The sequence below is a fragment of the Capra hircus genome, chromosome 7 (genome assembly GCF_001704415.2).
Source record: "Capra hircus breed San Clemente chromosome 7, ASM170441v1, whole genome shotgun sequence".
Taxonomy (NCBI): Eukaryota; Metazoa; Chordata; class Mammalia; order Artiodactyla; family Bovidae; genus Capra; species Capra hircus.
Window position 1 is genome coordinate 17,490,261 of NC_030814.1, and position 23,718 is coordinate 17,513,978.

General features: G+C 52.1%; 2 protein-coding genes across 9 annotated transcripts in view; one reads left to right on the forward strand and one right to left on the reverse strand.

The window, feature by feature from the left end:
* Positions 939-12,782, reverse strand: NR2F1 (nuclear receptor subfamily 2 group F member 1). The gene is made up of 3 exons (XM_018050041.1): positions 10,216-12,782; positions 7,178-7,705; positions 939-2,023 (listed from the first exon to the last, which is right to left on the reverse strand). The coding sequence occupies exons 1-3, from the start codon at positions 10,679-10,681 to the stop codon at positions 1,743-1,745; spliced, it is 1,275 nt and encodes a 424-aa protein (XP_017905530.1). The 5' UTR covers positions 10,682-12,782; the 3' UTR covers positions 939-1,742.
* The window catches only part of LOC102179763 (translation initiation factor IF-2), a 165,030-nt gene continuing 152,502 nt past the window's right edge, over positions 11,191-23,718 (forward strand). For 5 of the 8 annotated variants that reach the window (XR_001918267.1, XR_001918266.1, XR_001918269.1 and 2 more), the window contains exon 1: positions 13,664-15,085. Coding sequence is in view for 1 of the 8 variants with exons in the window: in XM_018050042.1 (XP_017905531.1) it covers positions 11,213-11,854 (642 nt within the window). In the remaining 7 variants the exon portion in view is untranslated. Of the gene's footprint in view, positions 11,982-13,663; positions 15,086-23,718 lie in introns of those variants that run through there. The other 3 variants (XM_018050042.1, XR_001918265.1, XR_001918270.1) reach the window with 3 other exon arrangements.

Below are 23,718 nucleotides of genomic sequence, written 5' to 3' on the forward strand. Positions count from 1 at the left end.
TGGGGCTGGGGGAGAAGGTGAGGGGAGAAGCAAAGAGGTATTATTTTAAAAGACCTGGCTTTATTAATACATTAAGAAAAAGTTCCCTTGGCTATGTGTGTTCTTGCAGCGCCAACTCGGATCCTATAAAACACTCATGCTCTGAAAGCTGTTAAAGAGAACACCCTCCCTCGCACCCCCAAGCAGAGGCCTCAGGAGGAGGTTTCTGCCCTGAAAAGTCCACGAGGACTTCAATGAAGCTTCTCAAAAAAAATCAGCAGCTCCAGTCCAGCTCCCGGACCCCCAGGTTCCAGGTCCACAAGTCTAAGTGCCACAGGGGGGGGGCCCTTCCAGATGTCCAACGGAGCTTGGAGGGCCCTCCAGGGAACCCCTGTCACAGGGTCTGGAGTGAAGGGCAAAGCATAGCCAGCTCTTTAGCAAACCATAGGGGGAGCAAAGCCAGGGCTCACAGCTGAGACCCCAATTCTCTTTAGAGAAGGGCTAGGAAGAGGCTGAGCCTCTAGTCACAGCCAAGTGCAGAGGCATCTTTCTGTCCTGAAACCCCTATGTCCAGGGCGCCATGCCTCTCCAGCCAGGCATGTTCCCACCTGCAGAGGCTGAAGCTGGCGGCACAGACTCCACCCTACGGAGACCAGGTCTGTCCCAGCCTCCCGGCCAGCTGGGTGCTGGCTGCCCACCACCTACAAGGTCGCCATGGCTGCTGCCCACACCTGCACCAAAGGGTGCTTTCCCTGCCCACTCTGTCCCACGTAGAGCCTGGGCTTCCACACTTACAATCCCCAAGCAGCTCCTTGGTTTTAGGAAATAAATCTAGCCAACTTGGTAATGAACCTTAAAGTTGCCCCCCTCTCCCCCCCATTCTAATAATAATTGGAGTGGAAATTAATTGGAGGGTTCTCTTGCACTGATGACATCTGTCAAGCAACCAGACACGTGGGTTTTGCTAAATTCTTTTTATTTTTTGTTTAAATTTTCACTTCGATTTTAATTCTTGAAGAACAGCCTCGACAACATATATCGCACTCATTATAAGAAGCAAAGGGTTATATCAAAAATTATTAGTATAGAATCACAGGAAATCTGGTTTGGAACCAGAAAAAAATACAAAACAGATATAGATACATAGACACAGGACAATTTTTTATAATTATTTGGAAAATGTTATTTTCCCCTAATTCTTGTTTCTTTTTATTTATGTGCATACGATGTTTAAATTTTACAAAAAAATGAAAATAAAGACTAGTATTTTACAAAATGAATAACAATGTCTGTGTGTGTGGTGTGTGTGTCTGTGTGTGTGTGTTTCTACAGAGGATTCCGTCCACTTTCATGGGTGTTGTTTTCTGTACAGAATATATCCACATCCGTCCACAATAAATCCTGGAAGGTCCATTAGTCTCCTTCTGTTTTAGTAAAATTTTCATGGTCCTCTCTTCCCAAATAGGTTTTCTTTTTCTCACCAGACACAAGGGTCTGTTTTCTTTCCTTTCCAACGTGTTCCCGGATCTGATACTAAAAAGAGTCTCTCTCTCTTTTTTTTTTCCTCCAGGTTTGCAGCTTCGGTTTGCCCGTCTGCGCGGTGGGCGGCTCCTGTCGCCACCCCCCCGGCCCTCCTCCCCGCCTGCCCGGCCCTGCCGCACCCTGCATCGGCCGCCTGGTGTCTCCGCCGCTTTGGAGTCCACGGCCCCCCGCCGGTGCTGTGAGTCTCTAGGGGCTGGGGGCAGGTGGGAAGCGCCCAAGGTCTAGGAGCACTGGATGGACATGTAAGGCCAGTTGAAGCTGCTCCCGGATAGTAACATGTCGCGGATGAGAGTTTCGATGGGGGTTTTACCTACCAAACGGACGAAGAAGAGTTGCTCGATGACCGAGGACGACACGGTGCGCAGCGAGGGCAGCCGCAGCAGCAGTTTGCCGAAGCGGCTGGGCTGGTTAGGGTACTGGCTCCTCACGTATTCCTCCAGCGCGCACTGCGACTTCTCTTGGAGGCTTTCGATGTGGGCCGCATCCGACAGGCCACAGGCATCTGCCCGCGCGGCCACAGCAAGGAGAGACCAGGGGAGGGGCACACGGTTAGGTCAGCCACCAGCAAGGTCACAAACAACACGCCATTCCTTTTTTTTTTTTTTAATAAGAAGCAAAGGGGTAAAAAAAAAAAAAAAAACCCAAATTGGAGGAAAAAGAAAAATCCTCCCCGTGGCTCCCTACTCCTTCTTCCCTATTTCCTTCCCCTCAGCCCCCAAGACCAATAAAAATATAAATCAAACCCCACCGAGCCTAGGGCAGCCGAAGAGAGGAGCGCACACTTGCAGACACACTCTCTCTAGTTCCTTTGTGTTTCCTCTTTCACCTTTGGATTAAATAATGTACGATGCTGGAGCCATGTTTGCTATAGGGAGCAACCTGGCCTCTGCCTGCAGGGGAGCATCTTTTCCGCTGTGCTCATTAAAGGAAGGACTTCTGCCCCCTTTGCCCTGGATTTGGGGGTGTCCAGGAGCCCTGAAGAAATAGGCAGCCTGGAGGCGGCTCTAAAACACTTCTTGGGAGTCCCTCTCTCAAACCCAAAGGACCCCAAGCAGGAGAACCTAGATTGTGTGGTGCACAGAAGACGCATGGGAGGGGGGTAAGGAATCGTAGGCTGGCAGTGCCTGCAATCAGATCAAGTCCAGGCTTTAGCAAGATAGGATTTGCGATCCACTATCTATGCAAGCAAGAAGTCTGCAGCAAATCCTTAGTGAGGGTGAACACTTCTATCGGTGCCTTAGATCAAGTAATTGAAAACTGGTCACATCTCTGTAAACTGTATAATAATCAGAAGGAATATGGCTTAGTTACTTCAGGCTGCAGAAAGGAGACAACTTCAGCGATCAGACACAAAGCTGGGCTGGGGGCAGCTGCTGCTGCTGCTTGAGAACTGGGCAGTGGGGGCTGAAGGAGGATTTGGGGAGACAGGCTTCCTGTCACAGGACTAAGAGAAAAATGCACTTATATGCAAGGAAACGTCTGAAAACCTGTGTGTTACTTTCATGTCAACCAGCGGCTCTTCTTGGTCTACTAAAACTATTTTGAGACAGCAGCTTATACTGTATCAACTAATCAGAGGCAAGCCAGTGGAGGGGAAGGTGGAATCAGAGGAAGCGAAGGCTTCTTGTCCTAGTTCAAACACCCATGTTGTTTCCTGTATTAATAATAAATATTAAAAAAAAAAACAGGAAGATCACAGAGGAGCCCTTAGCCAGTCAGGAGGTTGACTAGAGATCAAAGGCGGAGTTTGCTAATATATAGATAGATCTGTGAAAAGATGCATGCATGGCGATGCCTGCCCCCCCACCAAAGGACACTGTCTAATTGTGAATGGGCAAGTGTAACCCAAAGATGACACAGAGAATGATTCAAAGCGGAACCTGTGTCTGTTGAGTTTCTTGAGCTTTATGTCTCTATTTCAAGAACTGGGACTTACAAAGCATTCTAACACCTTCATCTACAAGGCTATGGCCTTGAGCAAAAATACAAATAAAACTAGTGATAATTCAAGAACTTCTGAGGCAGGTCTCCTTTGACCCCAGATCCAGATTGGGTTCCTCTCAGATGTCTAATGACTCCAGCCAACCATTCGATTGCATCCACACTAGCCTGACTTGGGAAGTCAGGGAGATTTTATGGCTAGCAGGCTGTGGGCAGGAGCACTTTGGTGCTTCAGTGCTTGGAGAGGGGACCCTGAGGTCTGCCCTTAGCTCTGCAGGCTAACCAGATCCTGCTCTATGACCCCTGGGCAGACTCATATTTACATATATCTTGCTTTACAGGCTTTATCTGCCCCTTATGGCACAGGATCCCACTCAGCCTTAGAGAAAGCAGCATGCAAGGGACTCACTGGCACCCCAGCAGAATTTTCTTTTTTTTAAAGACCCACATGGCATCTCTTTGGATCTGTAAAATATGCATCTGATGTTTACACTTAAGGCCCCTAGCGTGCAAGGTCACTACCTGTCCCCCAGCTAGGCAACTCCAAGGGAGCTGGAAAGGCGTGCCTGGGCCCTGTGTTGGCTTCCTCGTCAGGGTTCTTTCCTGCTTTGAAGGTAGGATGCCTGTAACTGGGCCCCTGCTGCAAAGTGCCAGCCGGCCAGCACTGTGGCCTCCTCCAGGGCAGGAGCCCTAGACTGGGTCTGGCTTCCCACTCTAGATATTAATTCCTACTCCAGATATTTCTGCCACAGGATTCCCCCAACTGTGGAGTGACAGTGTGAGCTCTCAGACCAAGTAGGTGGTTGAGGTAGCAAAACTAGGTGAGCAGGGGGTGAGATCGAGTATATATTTACACTCCATGAGTTAAACCCCAGATAAGAAAAGGAGGCAGAATGTGCAAAATCCGTGTCTCGCTTTTTATATGGGACTGTCAATGTTGGAACCCTCGATATTTCTTCTACAGTGTATGGAAAAGAAATTATGTAAATAAATAACCATTACCGCTCAGGCCGTCCCAGTTTAGCCTTTGTGGTGCAGAGAATGTATTTCATGTTGTGCATTCAGAAGAGTTTAGTGTTCAGGAAATATAGATGTAATCAGCTGCCATAACTAGAAATCAAAGTTATTATTGTGCTGAAAATGGATTTATTGTATTTATGTTAACTAGATGGCTCCTTTTAGGGAAAGTCTCATTTATTTGAGAAAATATTTAGGTGTATGAATTAATGAATTTTTTTTTTAAAGTAAGTTCAGGTCATGACCTCGTCCTTGGATGCCGTCCAGAATATTAAGGATTAAACATACCATCCGGAGGCCAAATGTGAAAACCACCACAGGGAACCCTCGTGCCAGCTTCAAATACTTAGCCGGAGCAAACCTCGTTGGACAATATGTCTAAAACTGTCTTTTCCATCATTCAAAGTTTGCTTAAAAGTTGGATGACTTTGAGAAGGCTTCCCATGAATTCCCTTCTGGCTAGCAATCAAAACAAGTTTAGTCAAAAGTGGAAATGTGTTATATGGAGGAGGGGGGGGGTGAATTACTACTGACAGCTCTATTTCCATTTTCAGATAGTCTTGCAATTTTCCCAACAAAATAAGGTCATTGTTCACTTCTTGGCCTCCCCTGCACCTTGAAGACTTGGTTTCAGAAATGTCTTTGGGAAAACTTTCTTTTTTTAAAAAAAGGAAGACTTTTCACAGGGACATTTTAGGATGGAAAGTTGAAAGAAAAGCATGAATAATTCCACAATCTTCCCTGCAGCCTGCACGGTCCTCGCCTCTCTCTGGGAAAGGGCAGGAGATCAGAAAAGTCAAGGGGGTTCAAAGGACCTTAGGAGGGGACAAGGAAAAGGGAGGGAGACTTTGCTTGAGAAGACCTCTGTCCAGCTCCAAGTCACATTTCTGCTTCAAGACACCTCACTGGGTGAGATTTTAAAACCCCAGCTTCCCCGACACTGGCTTGCTTCCTGATTAATTTGGCTAAAGAGCTGGGTAGTAGAGAGCCAGCCAGGCTCTAGGCCTGCCAGAACTAAAGCAGCCGGGTCGCTACTTCCCAGGCTCTTTGTCACTTTTGAAAAACACGTTTCCATCAAGAAGACTTATTAAGATAAAACGCATTCACACACCGAGGAGGCGATTCAATAAATCTTCCATTTGTTTTAAGGTTCTCACTTTATCCTCTTGCAAAGAATAACTCCCTCTCCCACTAGCAGACCTGCATTTGCACTGAAAGTAAAAGGGGGGCAGTCCAAGTCCACGGCTCAGGCCACCCTGCATACAAATGAGATGCTCTTGTCTAAATAAATTATCTGCTGTTCAGATCGATATTAATACTACATTTGCTACATTACAATATTGTGCAAATTTAAGAGTCATTTTAATACAGTGTAAATATGATTCTTCACGCATGAAAGCCAGGAAATATTGATAGATTATACCACTGCTTACTGTTCAGCAAGGCCTTGGGAGAGGGGTTTTGCCATCCCTCCTCAAGAATGGTTTTAATTTGGCCTTTGGAGGTCCTGGCTCTAGGATAGATTTATTAGGATGGTTTATTTGTTCTCTGAATGGAGGAATTAAAAACAATAGCGCCAATAATGGTGGTAAAAAACGGCAGCTAACTCTACTCACAGTGGGCAAGGCCAGAGACCCAGTCTGAGCAGCTCTGTTCCCCACCATCGTTCTTTCTGGCTTTGTTTATATTTCCCCCCATTACCTGCTGTCCTGGGTGTTTATATGTTTCCTTCTTGCAGGTTACAATAATAAAAGGGGGGCAGTGTTCTCAGAGGCTCAGACGAGAGCCTTCAAAGGCTACGCTAATGCACTTTCCTGGAAGTTAATTTGAACCATCTATCATAAGAGAAATTGTTAACATGCATGTTACCACTGCCTACATTTAATTTGATATTTTTAAGGCACCCTGTTAAATTTCCAACGTTCGTACACTTTGCATGGGCTATGAGATTTATCTCCGGGCGGGAGTCCTCGCATACTTGCCGGTTCTCCGGCATTGCTTTTGTTTTTATCTTTCTTGTTTAGATCGAATCCATTTTTTACGACCCTCAATAACCTCAGCAACTGCAAACATGAATGGTTTCCGATAAGGGAAAATCAGGCAGCCATAAAGCGGGATTATTTATGATTTATTTGCGCGGATTCTCCTCTTGCCACCTCTCCGTGTGTGTGTGTCTCACTGTGTCGGGAAACTCAGCCAGGGATCGTGCCACGCAGAGGAGAAAGCCACATTCCCACGTTCCCTTCCTTTCCTCTCCTCCCCCAGAAACGCCGAGCTCCGGCACACACGCGCGCACACACACATCGCACACACATGCACACCGCACACACGCGCGCAGCCAGACGGATCCACGGCACCGCCTCCCCGTCACCCCCCCTCCACCGCCCGCCAACCCGGCCAGACACGCGCCCGCCGCCGCCGCCGCCCCGCGCGGGGCTCCAGGCCGCTGGACCGGGCCGGGCCGGGCCACCGAGCGGCCCGCAGCCGCACCGCCTCGTCTCCCGCACCGCCGCGCTCCCAAGATGGCAGCGGCGCCACCGGCCGCTTCCTTCGCCCGGGCACCGCAGGCTCCGGGCCCGGCCCGGCCTCCCGCGGACAGACGAGGGCCCTGGCCACCCCGGGAGCCGCGGCTCGGCGCGGGGCCGGCGGGCGGGCGCTCCCGGCGCTTGCCTGGCCCTCCCAGCGGCCGCAGCCTCACCTGACGTGAACAGCACGATGGCTTTGAGGCAGCTGTACTCGGCCGAGTCGACGTGCAGCGCCTTGAGCTTCTCCACCTGCTCCTGGAAGATGCGGATGTGGTCCATGAAGGCCACGACGCGGTCGGCGGACATGGGCGAGGCGTGCAGGCCGGCGGCGGCCAGCAGCGGCGCCACGTGCAGCGGCATGGAGCACTGGGCTGCGTTGAGCACGAACAGCTCGCTCCAGGTCAGGCGGAGCAGGGACACCTGGTCGGTGATCTGCAGGTCCGGGAAGAAGGGGATGTTGCGGGCCCACTCGACGGCGCTGAAGAGCAGGCGCGCGGCCAGCTCGCAGATGTTCTCGATGCCCATGATGTTGTTGGGCTGCATGCACTGGCTGCCGTAACGCGACGTGGGGTAGGGCTCCGCGCGCAGCAGCAGCGAGATGTAGCCGGACAGGTAGCAGTGGCCGTTGAGGGGGTCCCCGTTGGTGAGTGCGTACTGGCCTGGATTGGGTTGAGTGGGAGGCATTCTTCCTCGCTGAACCGCTGACAAAAAGAAAGAGAGAAAAGAGGCAATGTGCATCCAGGGGGCTTGCGAACATCCCGGGCCGCCCCGCAGCGCACCGACACAATGCCGAGGCTCGTCCCCGCGGCCACCAGCGCCGAGCATCTTCCTTGGCGCTAGCCTTCACTCCCGGCCCATACCCAGAGAAAGACCGCGTGGGGGTGAAGCCCTCCAGCTCCGTGGCTCGGTCCGCCCGGCCATCTCGGGCGCTCTTGTCCACCCCAGACCCAGGCAGAACTAGGCCTGAGTTAAGGGCTTCCCCCCCACAGCCCAGCCTGACCGAGAAAGTGCACCCCAACCCCTCGACCACCACAAGGTCACACACAGATTAATGACATCCCACTCACCCCTCCAGAAGGAACCCAATCAGGGTAAAACAAAAACAAAAACCTGGCGAAACCAGAGAAAAGGTTGTGGTTCTAGGCACATGCCTAGCTGCCTCTTCATTTGCAAGCAAGCAGGTTTTATTCAAAACATTTCCATATTCTCTAAAAATGCTATGGAATCATCCTTAAAATAGACAGAAGTTACATACCCTACTCACCACTTACAACTTTTTAATAGAAAACAAGTATCCTGCACCCCTCCCCTATACCCTCCTCCCCATCACCTCACACAAAGTTCTCACTGTTAAAAGCAACAGAAAATTGAAAAAAAAAAAAAAAACAAGAAAGAAGTTGAACTTACAGTAGCCAAACATTATTGAAAAAAGTGGAAAATATAATTAATGTCTGTCCTGTGAGGTGCCACAGCAACCTGCAGCCAGCTTTTGCCCAGTGAATGCACGAGCTTGCAACTGCAAAAACACTGGATTCATTAACCATCTGAATGCAGAACGTAAGCATGCTTTGAGTTCTTAAAGCTGACCAAAGTTTTTTTTTTTTATGTATATGTTTTACTTCAACAGTGCCAGCATTTTAAATTGCCATGTAAACAAAGACAACTTTAGGAAAAGTTAGGGCTACTGAACTCTCCCCCCCCAACAAATTAATATAGATATGTCCATGTAGATGTAGCTTTCTTACTTCAGGTTGTACACTATTTTCTTAAGTTTGCACTGATTCTCATTTTAATGTAAGCCTCAATGCAATTTAAACTCTTAAAACATAACTGGCTAGAATACTTTTTTCTAATTATAGTTTTGAACTTGGCAGTTATTTTTCAATTAAATGAGAGTACAATTCAAAGTTTTTTTTTTTTTTTTTCTTCAGATGCCTATAAAATCTCCCTGGAGCTAGAAATGAAGTCGTCATATTTGCCTGCTCCTTGAGATCTGAAGAAATTCAATTTCTTTTCTTGTGGCATATAAAATATAATTTTAAAGTCAATTACAAGAAGAAGTAATCTGCATTCTGCAAAATTGACTGGTTTGCTAATTTGACTATAAGACATCTTTAATGATTGTCAGGAGATAAACTTTAACTGTAAATGGCTAGATATATTTATAAGAAAAGTGCTGCATTTCTTGCCACATGAACATGAAGCATATCTAAATACAACATCAAAAGTTGTGTTAAAAGAAACCAAAGCCATACAACACAGGGATTAAATGATGTCGAAGCTCATGCCAGCTGCAGTCTATGCATTATAGCCAAATCAGAAGGATCGGTAAATGCCGTTGTAAATTGTAATTTGTATGCAGTATTTAAACAGAGGGTGGAGTTTGATGAAGAAATAAAACGAGTATCATGCTTTAAAAAAAAATGACACGACTATGAAAGCACGGTTCAGTCACAAACTTTCCTTTGAAAGTAGAGGGGTGAAAACAAGGCCACAGCTCTGGAGGAGGCGGCCCCAGCTCGGTGGAGAGGAGAGGGAACCAGTGAACAGGCCAGAAGCCCCCCCTCACCCCCCCTTCCCTCCTAATTAGAACTACAAGTGCAATAAATCTCACTCCTCTTTTTCCAAGCTAAGCTTCCAAAAGGATGATGCAGTCAGGGATCTATGGTTCAGAATCCTCCAGTCTCCTCCAGCCCTCCCCCATCTTAAATAAAGGGCAATGAAGACGTGGAGAGGAAAGGGGAATGAAAAAGAACAAAAACACAAAAACCACAGAAACCGAGTTTTCTGGGGGCAATAAGCAGCCCTCCCCCCAAGTTCATGCCAGCACAGCTCCAAGCATCCTCACGCACACGCGGGAAAGAGACACACAGCGAGCACATCCAAGACAGAGGGAGGGGATTGTCCAGCACAGCTCACGATCCTAGGGGCACCGTCCCGAGCAGGCAGCGGGCGGGGTGGAGAAGCCGGGGAGACGGGCGCAGACCGGGAGGGGGAGACAGCGGCAGCGAGCTGGGGTGGGGGGTAGGGGGTGGGGTGGGGGAGACGCCGGGGGAGGAAGGCTACGGGGACCGGGGGGAGCTGGGACGGGCCGGGACCGCAGGAGCCCCAGCCCCAGACAGCAGCCACCCCCGCCAGAGAGGGAGAGAGAGAGAGAGGGCCGGGGAGGCGGGCGAAGCTCCGGGAGAAAAAGCACGGAAGAAATATTCACCTTCCCGCCTCATGCCCACTTTGAGGCACTTCTTGAGGCGGCAGTATTGGCACTGGTTGCGGTGGTGCTGGTCGATGGGACAGTTCCTGTTGGCACGGCATGTGTAAGTTAAGTTCCTGCGGACGCTCCTCTTGAAGAAACTTTTGCAGCCCTCGCAGGTGAATTGGCCGTAGTGCTTGCCGCTCGACTTGTCCCCGCACACCACGCACTCGATGTGCTGCTGGCTCTGGCCCGAGCCGGGCGGGCCCTGGCCCTTGTCCCCTGCCGTGCCGGGGGTGGCGGGCGCTCCGGGCTGGCCCGGGGTCTGCGGCGTGTGCGGCGCGCCCGAGCCCGCCTGCTGCTGCTGCTGCTCGCCGGCGCCGCCGCCGCCGCCGCGGGCCGCCTGCGCTGCGGGGTTGGGGCCGCCGGGGTTGCCCCCGGCCACGTCGTCCTGCGGATCTCGCCAGCTGCTAACTACCATTGCCATATCTTTGGGCCCGGGGAGCGCTGGGGGGAGCCGAGCTGCTCGCCGAGGGCCGCGGGGCGCGCGGGCGCGCTGGGAGGGGAAGGGGAAGGGGAAGGGGGGAGGGGGCGGGGGCGGGGGGCCCGCCCGGCGCCCCGGGGTCGCGGGAGCCGAGCCCGAGCTGGGCACCGGCTGCAGCCTCCGCCGCCGCCGCCGCCGCCGCCGCCGCCGCTACTGCCTCGGCCGCCCCGCTGCTGCTGCTGCGCGCCCGCCCGCCCTGCTGGCGTTTTGTTGTGGTTCCTGCTGTTTTCTTTCTCTCTTTTTGCAGCCCCCCCAGGCTCTCAGGCTCCCCCCCCAACACCCCTGCTCCCCTCGCCCGCTCCCCCCCGCGCTCCGATCTTGGGGGGGCCCGCTCTCCTTCCCCCCCTCCCCACCCCCCCCCAGCGAGCAAGCTCCCTTCTCTCGCTTTTTTCTTCTTCCCCCAAGTTGCAAAATCAGAAATGGCACAGGCGGCAGCCGGGAGCGGCGCGGGGCGCAGCGCCGGGGGCGGCGGGCATGGGCCACGGCGCGCGCACACACTCACCCTCCGCCTTGCCCGCACCCCGCGCACACACACACACACACGCACACACACTCGCACACACACTCGCTCACCCGCGCCGGGCGCCCGCCCGCCCGCCGGCCGGCCGGCCGCTCTGGCTACGCGCTGCGCGCCCGCAGAGCAGACATAGAGGAAGCCGGCGAGGGCGGCGGCGGCGGCGGCGAAGGAGGAGGTCGCGGCCGCAGGCGCCTCTGGAGCCGCTGTCTCAGCTGCAGCGGCGAGCGCCGCTGGAGGAGCCGGGGCCCGGGCCGGAGTCCGAGCTGGAGCCGGGGCCGCAGTCGGAGCGCGAGCCGGGGATCGGGGCTGCCCGCGCCACCGCCGCCGCCGCCGCCGCCGCCGCTGTCCCGGCGGGAGCCCTCTCTGGGCTCGGGATTGAGGGGAGCGCGGTGAGCCCGAGCCGGGCGCGAGGCGAGGCGGCCGGCGGCGATCAGGGCGCGCTGGTGTCGGGCGGCCAGGTCCAGGGCCGGACGCAGCCAGCCATTCAGGAAGGCAGCGCTGGAGAGCGGGAGGCAGCCAGCGAGGAGGATCACACACTTTGCTCTTTTTGTTGTACCGGTGGCGCCGGGCTCTCGCTGCCTTCTCCTTTCGGGAGGTGACGGAGGGGGAGAAAAACACGAAATAATTCACGCCGGCGACGAATTCACAGCGGAACAGAAAAAATCAAAATCAGAAGAAAAAGAATTGCGCAAAAAAAAAAAAAAAAAAGCGAGAGAGACATCCAAAGTAGGTCGAATAAATAATCCTCTTCTTTTCCTCTTTCTTGCTCCTTCTTCTGCTTCTTCTGCTATAACACACAGAGCTAGTTAAAAAAACCCTGGAGATCGCCCAAAAATGTTCTTTTTTTAGTATTTTAAATAAGTGCTCTTCAGCCGGGAACCAACACCCTCCCTCCAAAAAAAATCATATATGTATAAAATAACGATAAGAAGAATACGAAAGGGGTGCCTCCTCCTCCTCTCTCTCTCTCTCTCTTTTTTTTAAGTTTAGCCCTCACTCTTCTGCAGGAATGGAGTAAAAGAGAGAAGGAGGAGGGAGAAAAAGGAGAAAAAGAAGAATACGGGGAAACAACTAATAGAATATGTAAGAAAAGAGAAAGGGGAGAGAGGAGAGAGAAAGAGAGATTGAGAGAGAGAGAGAGAGGCGGAGGAGAGAGAGAGAGAGAGGAGAGAGAGAGAGAGAGAAGAGAGAGAGACCCCAAAATTGAATGCGTTTAAACGGGAGGACTCGCAGAGCAGTGTTTCCGAAAGGGGGATCTGTGCGAATGTCTGTATATAGTGAACTTTGACACTACTATTGAAACTGACACGTTTCTATGGAGATCGCTGCCTTATATGGAGCTCGTGTCAAGGAGCCAAGAGAAGGGCTGCTGGCAACTGATAATCAAAGGCGACTGACTGGTCAGAGCCCTGAATCGGGGGGAGAGAAAATGGGAGGCTAAGGTTAGCCAAGCCTCCCGCACGCCATTGGTTGGAGAGCCCCTCCCCCCTCCTCTTTTTCTTTCTTTCTTTTTTTTTTTTCTTTCCCCTCCCTCTCAGCTACCTACTGACGGGGATGGCGAGGGGAGGAGGAAAGAAAGTGGGGGGGGGGTGTGCTTCTGACAAGCGCAATTTACATTGAGATCGCCCTGCGCTGCTATTTACTCTGAGACCTGATTAGTATGGGTCGTCTATGGTCACACACACACACACACACACACACACGCACACACACACATACACCAACACCAGAGGGGGAAGGGACGGCGAGGGGAAGAATGCCTTGCAATGGGTAAAAAAGAGAATCAGGCATTATTTTGTTTTCTTCTGAAAAGTTTTTAAATTTAGCTTTTATGAGCATGAAGATCATTGGAAATGTTAGGAAAATTTTAAATGGGAATTTAAAACTCTTACCGTTCTAACGAGTCCTGAAAAATATTCTGGGTTTGTATTGTTTTGTTTTTTCACATACAAGCACAGCCCTAGAGTAGATTCTGCTCATTTTATATTCCTTTAAGAAACAAAGTAGGGACTTGCTGGGTTTTTTTCTCCCCCACCTTGATCCAACGTATATTTTGGTTTTAAAATGAAAGGTTCAATTATGACAAAAAGCACTCCTGGAATTCGCAGAAATTGCCCCCCAAATCAGTCCGAATCAATGGTTCCTCTTCATCCCAAAGGTGATGTTTAAAATAAACTCCCCCCCGCCGATTTTTCCTCCTTTTTTTCCTTCCCCTTTTTGATATCCTCAGGCTGTTTTAACCTCCAAAGAACGCTCCAATAATTGTTAATAAAAGAGTAGTAAGTTCTCATATTGCTGCGGGGGGGGGGGGGCGCGGTCAGTGCGGGCCGAGTCCGAGTCCCAGGAAAAGGGGGAAAAGGGTGAGAAAGAAGGGATGAAGATGGGGAAGGGAGGTGGGGATGAGGAAGGTGGGGGGGGGGGCGAGAGAGGGAAGAAAGGACGGGGAGAGAGAGGGAGATAGGGGAAGAGGGAGGGGGCAGAGTGAGGGAAAGAGAGGGGAGAGACCCCCGGTTCCCAAAGGCGATTGGTCGCCGGAGGAGGCCCGGGCGGGAGGAGCGGGTCCCGCCGCGAGGCCTGCAGGAATCGCTGGCTCCGGCTGCCACCTAGCGGACGGGAGCCGCGTCCCGGAGACGCGCGGTCGGGTCCCCTCCTCCTCCCCGCCTCCTCCTCCCGGCACGCAGCCCTGTGCCTTTTCTGCAAACCAAGACACAGCACTTTGAAAATTCTTTCAATGGATTTTTTTTTTCCCTCCTCCTTCTTCCTTGAAAGATCGTACTGAGGGAAAATGATACTTCTATTAGTTACATATTCTCCAATCGCACACTCGCATCTTTCCCCCCCCACCCCACCACCTCCTCGTTCTGCGATCGCTCCCCTAGGCAGGCTCAGGCGGGCGCGCAGCGGCGCCGAGTGACAAAGCCGCCGCCCGCAGCCGCCGGGGGGTGCGGAGCTGCGCGCCTGCCCGCCGCCCCTCGACTCTGGAGAGCGTCAAAGTTGTCTCAGCTCCAGCACCCCCGAGCCTCCACACGCCCTCAGGTGAAGGTGGAAGTAAAAAAAAAGGCCACGCTGTTATTGCCGGAGGTAGGGTTTGTGTGTTTTAATACTCGTTCTCCCTTTAAATGTCATCAGGGAGGGGGTTTGGGGGAAGCGCTGCGCCTTCGGGGTGCGTTTTGCGCTTCCCGGTCTCTCTCCAGTCCTACTGAGAGTCAGGAACCCGGCGACCGCTTAGTGTCGAGCGACGATGCGAAAGAGCAGAATAAAGGCTTTCCTGTGTCTTGCCCCCCCGCCCCGCTGCCCCGCAGCCCCTCCAGTTCGAATAATGAAGGGACACAGTCCATGCACTCTGCAAGCAGCCGCCCCATTGTACGCTTCAGGGGAGGCGACGGGGGGCCGGCGAGAGCTCCTTGCCCTTTCTCGTCTCCCCAAATAATCGCGCCGAAGTCTCCTGGTCAGTTAAAAGGTGAAACGATAACACGATTAAAAGAACCAAAAAAAAAAAAAAAAAGGAAGGAAAGAGGAAAAAAAAAGAAGGAAAGAAGGAAGCAAAAGAATCAGTTTTCTCATATGAATTCTAAATGTTCCTACTCATAGAGTACAAAGGCAGGCAGTCGAGGGCAGAGGAAGCAGGCAGAGAGGGAGACCGGGAGAAGGAAAAGAGAACTTGGAAAGAGACGGAGCGAGTGCAAGAGGCAGCGCGAAGCGAGCGCCAGGGAACCGGAGGCTCCCCCCGCCTGGACGCCCTGCTCTCGGGCCCGGCCGCCCTCGGACCCAGGACCGGAAGTCTTGGGCGCCAGAAGCCAGAGCCGGCCCATCTCTGCCGTACCAGGCAAGTAAGGCGATGATTATCGTTTCTTTTGAACTCGGGGTGGTTGTTGCAACGCGGACAGGCCGGGAGGCAGCGATTGCTCGCACGGGTTCCGCAGGCCGGGGGGCGGGGGCGCTGCCCTCGGTCTAGCCAGAGGGGAGGGTCGAGAAGAACTTATCGCGGGGGGGCCTGCTCCGGAGCCGCCCTCCCCCCGGCCTCTGTCCCGCGGCGGCGTGGAGAACAGGGATCGCGGCCCGCGGGGCCGCCCCGGAGCTGAGGATCGCGCCCCACTGAGCATCGGCCCAGATTCAAAACTGATCGCCCTCCCATCTCCATTTGCCACCCTCCTCCCCCACCGGCGGGAAGAGGCTGCGGAGCCTCTTGGAGGAGGGGGGGCGGACGGAGGGTCCACAGGTTGGGCAATCCGCGCCGCCGCCCCTCAAACCCCGCCCGCCCCAAACCCCCTTGGCGGGTGCCAAGCCGGAGCCGCTGTGGAGTCGGCTCGTAGCCCGCGCCTTGCCCGGCTGCAGCCAGGCCCGGGTGAGCTCGGCTCCCGCTGCCCACCTGCGGACGCCGTTTGCAACGGGATCCCCCTAATGTAACGCGATCGATGGCTGACTGTTTGATGTGGGTGAGAGCGTCAGCGGATTAAAAGGGACCCCTAAGCCGCTCTCCCGAGCGGAGAACCCGCGGCGGCGGCGGCGGCGAGAGAGCCCGAGATCTGTAGCCAGCCCAGCAACCAGGGGACGGGGCCGGGGCGGGGGCGGGGGCGGGGGCGGGGAGGGGTCACTTCCCCCAGGGGTGAGGACTGAGCCCGAGTGCATGAAAGGAAGAGCCGCAATTAAAACCGACCAGCGAGCTCTCCGCGCAGGGCAGGGGCGCGCGTTTGCGTCAGAGGGCGCGCAGGGCGGGCGCGAGGGGGCGGGAGGAGCCGACGCCGGGGGCCGCGCCCGAGGGCTGGGTGGGCGCGGGAAGGAGCCCGCGGAGCTGCCTTGGCCTTCCCTTGGCCGGGCGGGCTAGGGGCTAAGGCGGGGCTGGAGGACGAGCGGCGGCTCCCCGAGAGCCGTGGGGGCCCACACACCCTCTCTAAGGGGCTTCTTCCTGCCGGCCCCCCTACCCTGAGCTTCCAAACTTGGAAGAGGCCCAGGGGGTATCCGGCGTGCCCCGGGGGTGCTGGGAAAGAAGTGGAGGCCTCGAGAGGCTTCAGGCGAAGCCTCCTGCCTCTCCGGAAGGAAGGGAGTGAGTGGTGCGCCCCCGCCGCCCCCGCCCCCCCCCACGGCGGCCTCAGTTACGGAAAGGGGGTCGGGCGGCTGTTGGAGATGGTGCTCTGAGCCGTGGAAACTCTCGGGTTTTCAAAGGAGGGGGACAGATCCCGCTCCTGCAGGGCATATGAGAAGGGGCAAGAAGAAACCGCAGCTTTTCGAGAAGAGGCGCTTTCCCCTGCTTGGACTCTAGAAGTCCAAGACTTTTCCCTTTCTTGGTCTCCAGCCTAAGCGGCACTCTAGGCTCAGTTTCTCTCCAGGACCCTATGGTTCTCCTATCGCCTTTGCGCTCCCGCAGAGCGCCTCCACTCGGGCTCAACACCCCACCCCCAGCTCAGGTTCTAGGGAAGCTTAGGCTTTGTCTCTGCGAGGCTGTAGTTTGTTCCTAGTTTAATTTGGCACTCTGATCCTTAGGCTGGATGCGCCCCACACTCAACCAGGAGATAATGGTATCTGTTGTTGTTGGGGAGGGCACTTAAGAGAAAGTGATCATACTTTGCGGGAGCAGGTAGGTCCTCAAAGTGTGAAAAATCCACCCACGGGATTTTCAGGCATGCTCAGCTGCAAGGGCAGAAAAGCATTGGGAATTTGCGTCTTTCTTCCACTCAGTCTCTTTCCCAGATCTCTCTCCCACCGTTCTCCACCAAGGCCTTGTTTGGGGCGGTGGGGCGCGGGGAACCTCTAACTTGAGTCTCAGCGTGTGGACTTGGCTCGTGGATCCAGACCCACTGTGGCCCTTGTCTCAGCACCCTCCTTGAGACTGCCAGCGTCGTGGCCATATATAGTCAGCCCTCTCCCAGGTCTCTGAGCCTGGACTCCCAGGCCTCCCTTCTAAAGCCATCCTCTGTCCTCCTAGTCCTCATGGTCTAATTCAATGCACAGAGTCTCCGTGTGTCTCCCCAAGGGACATGAGAAGGTACTCTCCATTTGGGGAGAGAAATCAGGCTTATTATACCTCTTGTGGATTGCTAGCATCAAAGCTCAGCCTTACTCACTTTTTAAACACCTTCCACACAACAGTTGCTCTCTTCTAGCGTGACAACCAATAAACAGTTGTGACCTGGTGGGAGAAGGAAAGACGCAGTGGCTTCACAGACAACATAACTTGCATTCCAGGCTCCAGAGTCCAGATCTATGCAGACTTTCTAGTTGATGAACAACCCCCCTCCCCACTATCTTTCTTTCTACTAAGGCTGGAATCATTCTTCACTAATCCCGTGACCTCTTTGATATTGGTATTTGGCTTTCCCCAAACTCAACGGATCATTTGTTTTGGTTTTTTGGTAAATCATACTGAAAAAAAAAAGTGCCCTTGTAAAAACGTTTTCTCAATCTAGTTCAAGAGCCCCTACAAATGACCAGATATGTGTAGAAAATTCTTTCCTGTATATGTTCCCTATCCCCTAAATCGTTACAAATGGTACTCTTCTGTTTTGAGAAACCATAGAACAGCAATAACCCCGTTTTATCAGGCCTATCTGGAGAAATGAACATGCCTGCAATTGTTGGGAGAAAGGTCAGTTCTTCTGATCTTACTGCAGACCTTTCCCAAAGAGCTGATTTTAAAGGTGCCGAATCAATTAGTCTCCCTTGGTATGAGATTAAGGCTGTGAAAAATGAAGTTGAAGAAGATGTATTTAAAATGATCTTGCATAGGTCTTTTGAAGAAAAGGGTGAAGAGAGGCATAGTAATGCCTGCCTAATGTTTTGTGATTGTTTTAAAAACAAAATCCCAAACAAACAAACAAACAAAAGCCTTGCCTATGTCAGAAACCACCCCCTCTTGCAAGACTGAACTCAGTCTGTATTGTGGCTGCCCAGCTGTAAAAAGGTCTGCCTTTGTCAATGTGAAAACAAGGGTGGAAAGGCCAAGTTGGGAGTCAGACTTCTGATGGACTGCCTGCTCTCAGCCTGCCTCTGTAGTTGAACCAGGGATCCAGCAGGCTTTTGCACTCACTAGCACACTGGTATGTCTGGGTACTACTTCTTGGTCACCTTTGGGCCCAGACAAAAGTGCTTTACCTTAAAAAGCAGTTTAGTTTTCTATCACAAACTGGCCAGTTAAAGCATGTGTTTTGGAAAAGAGAGATAAGGGAAGCACTTCCCGCTTTTTTGCTTGGGCCCCCAGTTAAAGGGCCCAGGAGTAACCTCAGGAAAATGGCAGGAGAGCAAGTACTAACCTTTGGATGCAAATCAAGCTTTTGGAGGAGGAAAAGTGACAACAGTTCCTAGCACGCCCCATGCCAGTGAAACCAGGGACAAATATTTACTTTTTGTAAAAATCAAGCCTTAGCTATGTGAATGCATTTATGCAAAAATTAAGAACTGGAGACTTTGTGTTAGGAAATGTATGTATGTATTTTGAATGTCCGGCTTGAGTGAAGAATAACTGTGTGGCTCTTCTTCCTAGGGAAAATGACTTGGCTTTGGAAGAAAAGTTCAAGTTTGAAATAAGTTTGAAACTTGTTAGAGTACATTGGCAATACAATTAACTACACTCTGTAATACTTTCCCTTAATAGTTACCTGTCAGGGCACCTATTTCTTTTACGCCAGGATTAGCCCATCAGAAGTAGATCTAAGTTGGACAGTCACTGATTAAAAGCTGCTGGAATTTGTTTAAATCTTCAATGCCACTTTCTTCACTGCCTATAAAGTAAACCAAAGTAGTAGAAAAGTATTGGCTCACAGAGCCAGCAGATCTGTTGGTAACTATGGTCATGCTGCAATCCTGTTTTACCCATCAGAAGTTTGATGTAAATAAAAACCTAATATTTCTCTCTAAACTGTCAGTGGAAAGATATGTTTATTACAGTGTCCTCCATTAGTGGGGGAGAGGGCCTTTAGGTAAAGTTCAAATGAAAAAGCAACGAGCATAGTACACCACTGATACAAACCACATGGAGCAGTAAATAATTATGCCCTGTTTTGCTGTGTGTATTTTATTTACCCACTTCAGAGGTGGATAATAAACCTAGCCCATCTGTGGGAGGAGTTAATAAAGTATTCCCAATGCGTGAGCTAACAAACTTGGTGATAGTTCTATGTTTTATTGTTAACCATTTGCGTGAAATCTTCTGAAGCTGAAAAGAGAAAGGACAGGGCTTTTGTGTTGGTTGATCCTTGGCTATTCTAGGGCTCAGGTTGGTGTGAAAGGGACGAGGAGGTCACTTGAAATCTCCTTTTATCTCCTCTTATTTTCTCTCTGGATCAGCAACTTTGAATAGACATCATCTAATCGCGCTTAATGGAAAGAAACTATGGGGAGCAATGAAAATGCCTTTACTCCAGAAGTGAATACATTTGTGTGGACAGCTAGCTGAGCTTGCATAGGAATACATCTCTGTACACATGTGCTTAGAGATTTTTGGGGGTGTAAGGATGTTTACTTAAATGTGTCCCATACATTTTGGATTTGGGTGGGATTTTTTTTTGCCCTTACACATAAGTATGCATACACACATTAGGATTCTCTACCAAGTCCAAATGATAGTGTCAGCTGATTCTTTTTTCAGCTCCCCCGACCCTACTCTCTAGGATGTCATATTTAAGTCCTGAAAAAAAAAAGCAAGTAATTGAGAACACGATGAACAGTCTTTTAGTGAAGACATCTTATTTCCTTTCCACTTTCAACTGGAAGCCACATTGACAGGAGAATTTCTCTTTAGAGGGTAGAGAGTGTATGACAGGTGGGAAGTGATGGGGTAAGATGAGACCATTACTTTCGATTTCTGCCCAGTAATTTTTTAAAAATTTTTATTGGAATTAAATTGGCTAAAACAAAAATAACTGGAAAACAAGAGCCTGACAATAAGCAGTTTAAAAGTTTGCTTTTTTTTTTTTGCTATAGATATTTCCAATTCTTTCAAGCTGAGTAACTGATTATAATTTGTTCTGAAATGAGAATTGTTATAGTAAGTCTCACATGTTGACTACAATACTATTTGAATTGTTTTCTTAGCCATTGTTACATGTCCTTCATAAAGGAGAAACAGTCTCAGGTTGTTAGGTATGAATAGCTATCAAGAAAAGGACATTTGATTTCTAGGGCTGAAGGCACTGGGCTTTACTTCCTAAGAAACCGTTCTGGCCCCCACCCCCCAAACCCATATTCTTCTAAGTAAAATTCGCATTGCTCTCAGAATGTAAATTCCTTTAAGGGAATACTCGGTTACCAGGGCTACAAGTTCCCATCTAGCCTGGCAGCCTCCCCGCCCCCTGCTCCAGACTGCAGAGACCCTTGGCTGTCACGGCTGGGACCTTGGGCCCCCTCCCCTAACTCCAGCCTAGCGGAGATCGCAGTTCCAAAGTTCGAGTTTGGGTGGGAGAGGATTAATCCCTCTTTAACTCCTCTTCCTCCCGCCCTGAGTTCTGAACCCCAACGGATCCGTTTCCCGGGGTTTCCTGGTGAATAGAAGCGTAGGAGCTGCCCTGTCCAATAAAGATTAAATTAAGTAGAAGAATCCCAGCCGCTGGATATTTGGGAGCTCCGGTGGGGCGTCAAACCGACGTTTAACACATTTTTTCCACTCACTGTGCACAAATCTTGGACCTGTTGGGCTTAACTTTATGAAAGGAAAGAAGAAAAAAGGTAAAGAAAGAAGGAAAGAGAGAAAGGAAAAGAAAAAGAAAAAGCGAAGAAAGGAATTCATGTAAACCCACCAGCTTCAAGGGGACTTTGCACTCAGAGAGGCTGAAGGCAGAAGCAGGGCTTTCTAGTCTGCCTGACCTTTCTAGTCTTTTCTTTCACCAACCACTCTGAGAATTGAAAGAATTGAAAGATCCCTCTCCCCCGACCTGGAAGAGGGCTCGGGGTTTTGCTGTTTTGGAGTCTGAGTCTACTTTTATCCTTTAGGGACAGATAGGTGGCCCAGGGTCACAGATTCGTGTGCAGCAGGAAAGGTGTGCCCGCAGAACGCAGTCACCTCCTCTATGCTGATTTTTTTTTTTTTTAACACTCAGTTTTTGGTAGCACAAACTGAGAACTGAGCAGTTTCTTTCAGTTACTGCCCAGCAGGAGAAACAATGGCTTTCTCTGTCGGCGGCAGCGCTTAGTGCGCTGGACACTGACCTTGAAGCTGAGGCCTGGCCGGGCGCTTCCTCCCCTGGGAACCATCCTGACTCCCCAGACATCGACCCCACTCCCACCTGCTCTTCTAGTCCCAGTGCGAAGTCTGGTGGGGGCAAAAGACAAGTCCCTTCGTAGCAATGGTTCGTCTGTGCAAATACAACACTGAATAAATTAACCTCAAACCAGCTAGTTGGGGTGTAGTAGTTTAGCAGGACTAATTGCAGACAATGGAGCTGAAATGACTTTTCCAATTAGCTGCTGGTTGGAGTTTAGTTGGAGGAACTGTCAGCTCCAACGATGGGTAATTGCTTTATTGCTCACAAAACTATCATCTATTTAGAACATATGTGCTAATTACTCTGGATGGGCGTCGAAAAAGAGACCATAAATCTAATAGCACTTTAAAAAGTCTATGGTGCTTGTAAGCAACCCCAGTCCCTTGCACTTGTTTCTCCTGCCCAGGTTGGCGTGATGGATGGCTATCTTTCAGAAAGGCTAAGGTTTGGATTGGAGGCACCGACGGGAGGCCCTGGTCAAATCGCGTGCAGGAGAGCGAGCGGCCAGGGCCCGCTGTGCCGAGGCGATAAATCACTGTCATCAAAAGCAGTCCACTCTTTAGCCAGCACTTTTTTTTTTCATTTTCGCAAAAGATTACTTTAGAAATCTTTTAATTGGATTATGCCGGGAAATTAATCTCCTCTAGCCTTGGCTAAATTTATTGTGCCCACTGTCGGGAGGAAGGCCCTGTAACTGCAGCGAGGGCCACTTCCCCTTGCTCCCCACCCCCTTTTCCTCCGCTCTCCAGGGTCTCCCAGCCGCGTGCGGCAGGACAGCCGCATTCCAAGTCCCCAGGAGTGAGGAAGAGTGGAAAGGCACATCACGGCGGGCCGCCTCTAGTGCACCTCCTTTGTCCTAAACGCCACGTTTCCGTCCAGGATTCCCTAGCTCCAGCTCTAGCATCTCCATAGCACCGCGCCTTCCTCCACAAGGAGTCCTGGGGGCCCGCCACCAGGCAGGAAGGAGGCTGGAGTGGAGGGAAGAGGAAGTGGGGTGTGCCGGTGGAGGGTTGCCAGCCAAAGTCACTACTTTGCCCTCTTGCCACAACTCCGCTGTCCCCGTTTCGGGTCTCCGGCCCGGGAGCTGGGGCTTCGCTCACACTCTGCACTCTACTTTTCTGCGTAAAGACGCACGGCTAGCTCTTGGCGTTTTTCCTGGCGTAACTCGGGAGACACTTCCCCTTGACGGCTCAGCGGTTGAGGTCCGAGGGCTAGGGCCCTACCCCGTTCCCCGCGGCTCCTGGAACGCCAGCGCAATGTCGGGCGGGGACCTCCCTTCCAGGCCCTGGAAACCAGAGTCCTTAGCCTGGTTCAGCGCAGCTCCGGCGGCTGCGGAAGCTGCGGGTCTGGCCCGCCCGCCGCTTATCTCCGCGGGAGATGACAACATCTGCCCGAAACGGGATACCTACTTTTGCAGCTCAATTTAGCTCTTAATAGCAGCCCTCTGAGGTGTGGTTAATTGACGGGGGATGAAGACATAATGACTGGACGGGGAGATGCCAATGAGCCTTTAATATACTTTTAAAAGGAACAACAACCACCCCCCAAACACCGGCGAGTCATTGCCCGCTGGGAGGATAAGACCCGGATCTGGAAGCAGTAAGAGCGACGCCAGTGCTGTTTGTATCTAGAGGCTCGCGGTGAGGGGTGAGTCCTGGCTCTCTGGGCTGGGGCACCCGGGAGCCGCCAGGGCGCGCAGCTTCGGCTGGCAGGGTGTTGTCGCGTGGCCGCGGAGAGCGGAGCGTGGCGAGCACCCGGCAAGCTCGGGATGACAGGTGACCCGACCTAGTGGCGAGGAGGAGAGGCCTGGGAAATGGAGGACGCCGCCCCTCCCCGGGCGCGGCCCCTCGATCAGCCCTTACCCTGCGCGGGGCTGGGTGTTCACCGAGACTGGCGCCTTCGTCTGCCCTCCCTCCCCGGCTGCAGCCACCCCTGCATCCAGCTGAGAGCGAAATGGCCAAGTGGCGGTGCCACGCGGACACCTGCGGTGTTCCCGGGCCTGAACAACCTCGGAGGAACCTCCGGACCAGGAGAGAGAGATGCATGCGTCGGGTGTGTGTGTGTGTGTGTGTGTGTGTGTGTGTGTGTAGATCGCCGAGAGGCAGAATCAGAGTACAGCAGCCCCAGCACGTGGCCGGATTCTGCGGGGTCTGCCCAGAGCCGGGTGGCCGGCGGTTCTGGGATTCACCCGCGCGCACCTGGGTCCCGCCGCCCTTGCGCAACCACCCACTCAGACTTCTGCCAGCCACTCTCTCCAGGGCACCTTCCCT

Excerpts from the sequence above, each read along its gene's own strand:
- NR2F1 (XM_018050041.1), bottom strand. The coding sequence starts at position 10,681 with ATGGCAATGGTAGTTAGCAGCTGGCGAGATCCGCAGGACGACGTGGCC. Across the intron at positions 7,706-10,215 it reads AGTGGGCATGAGGCGGGAAG|CGGTTCAGCGAGGAAGAATG; the intron begins GTGAATATTTCT and ends TCTTTTTGTCAG. Across the intron at positions 2,024-7,177 it reads CATCGTGCTGTTCACGTCAG|ATGCCTGTGGCCTGTCGGAT; the intron begins GTGAGGCTGCGG and ends CCGCGCGGGCAG.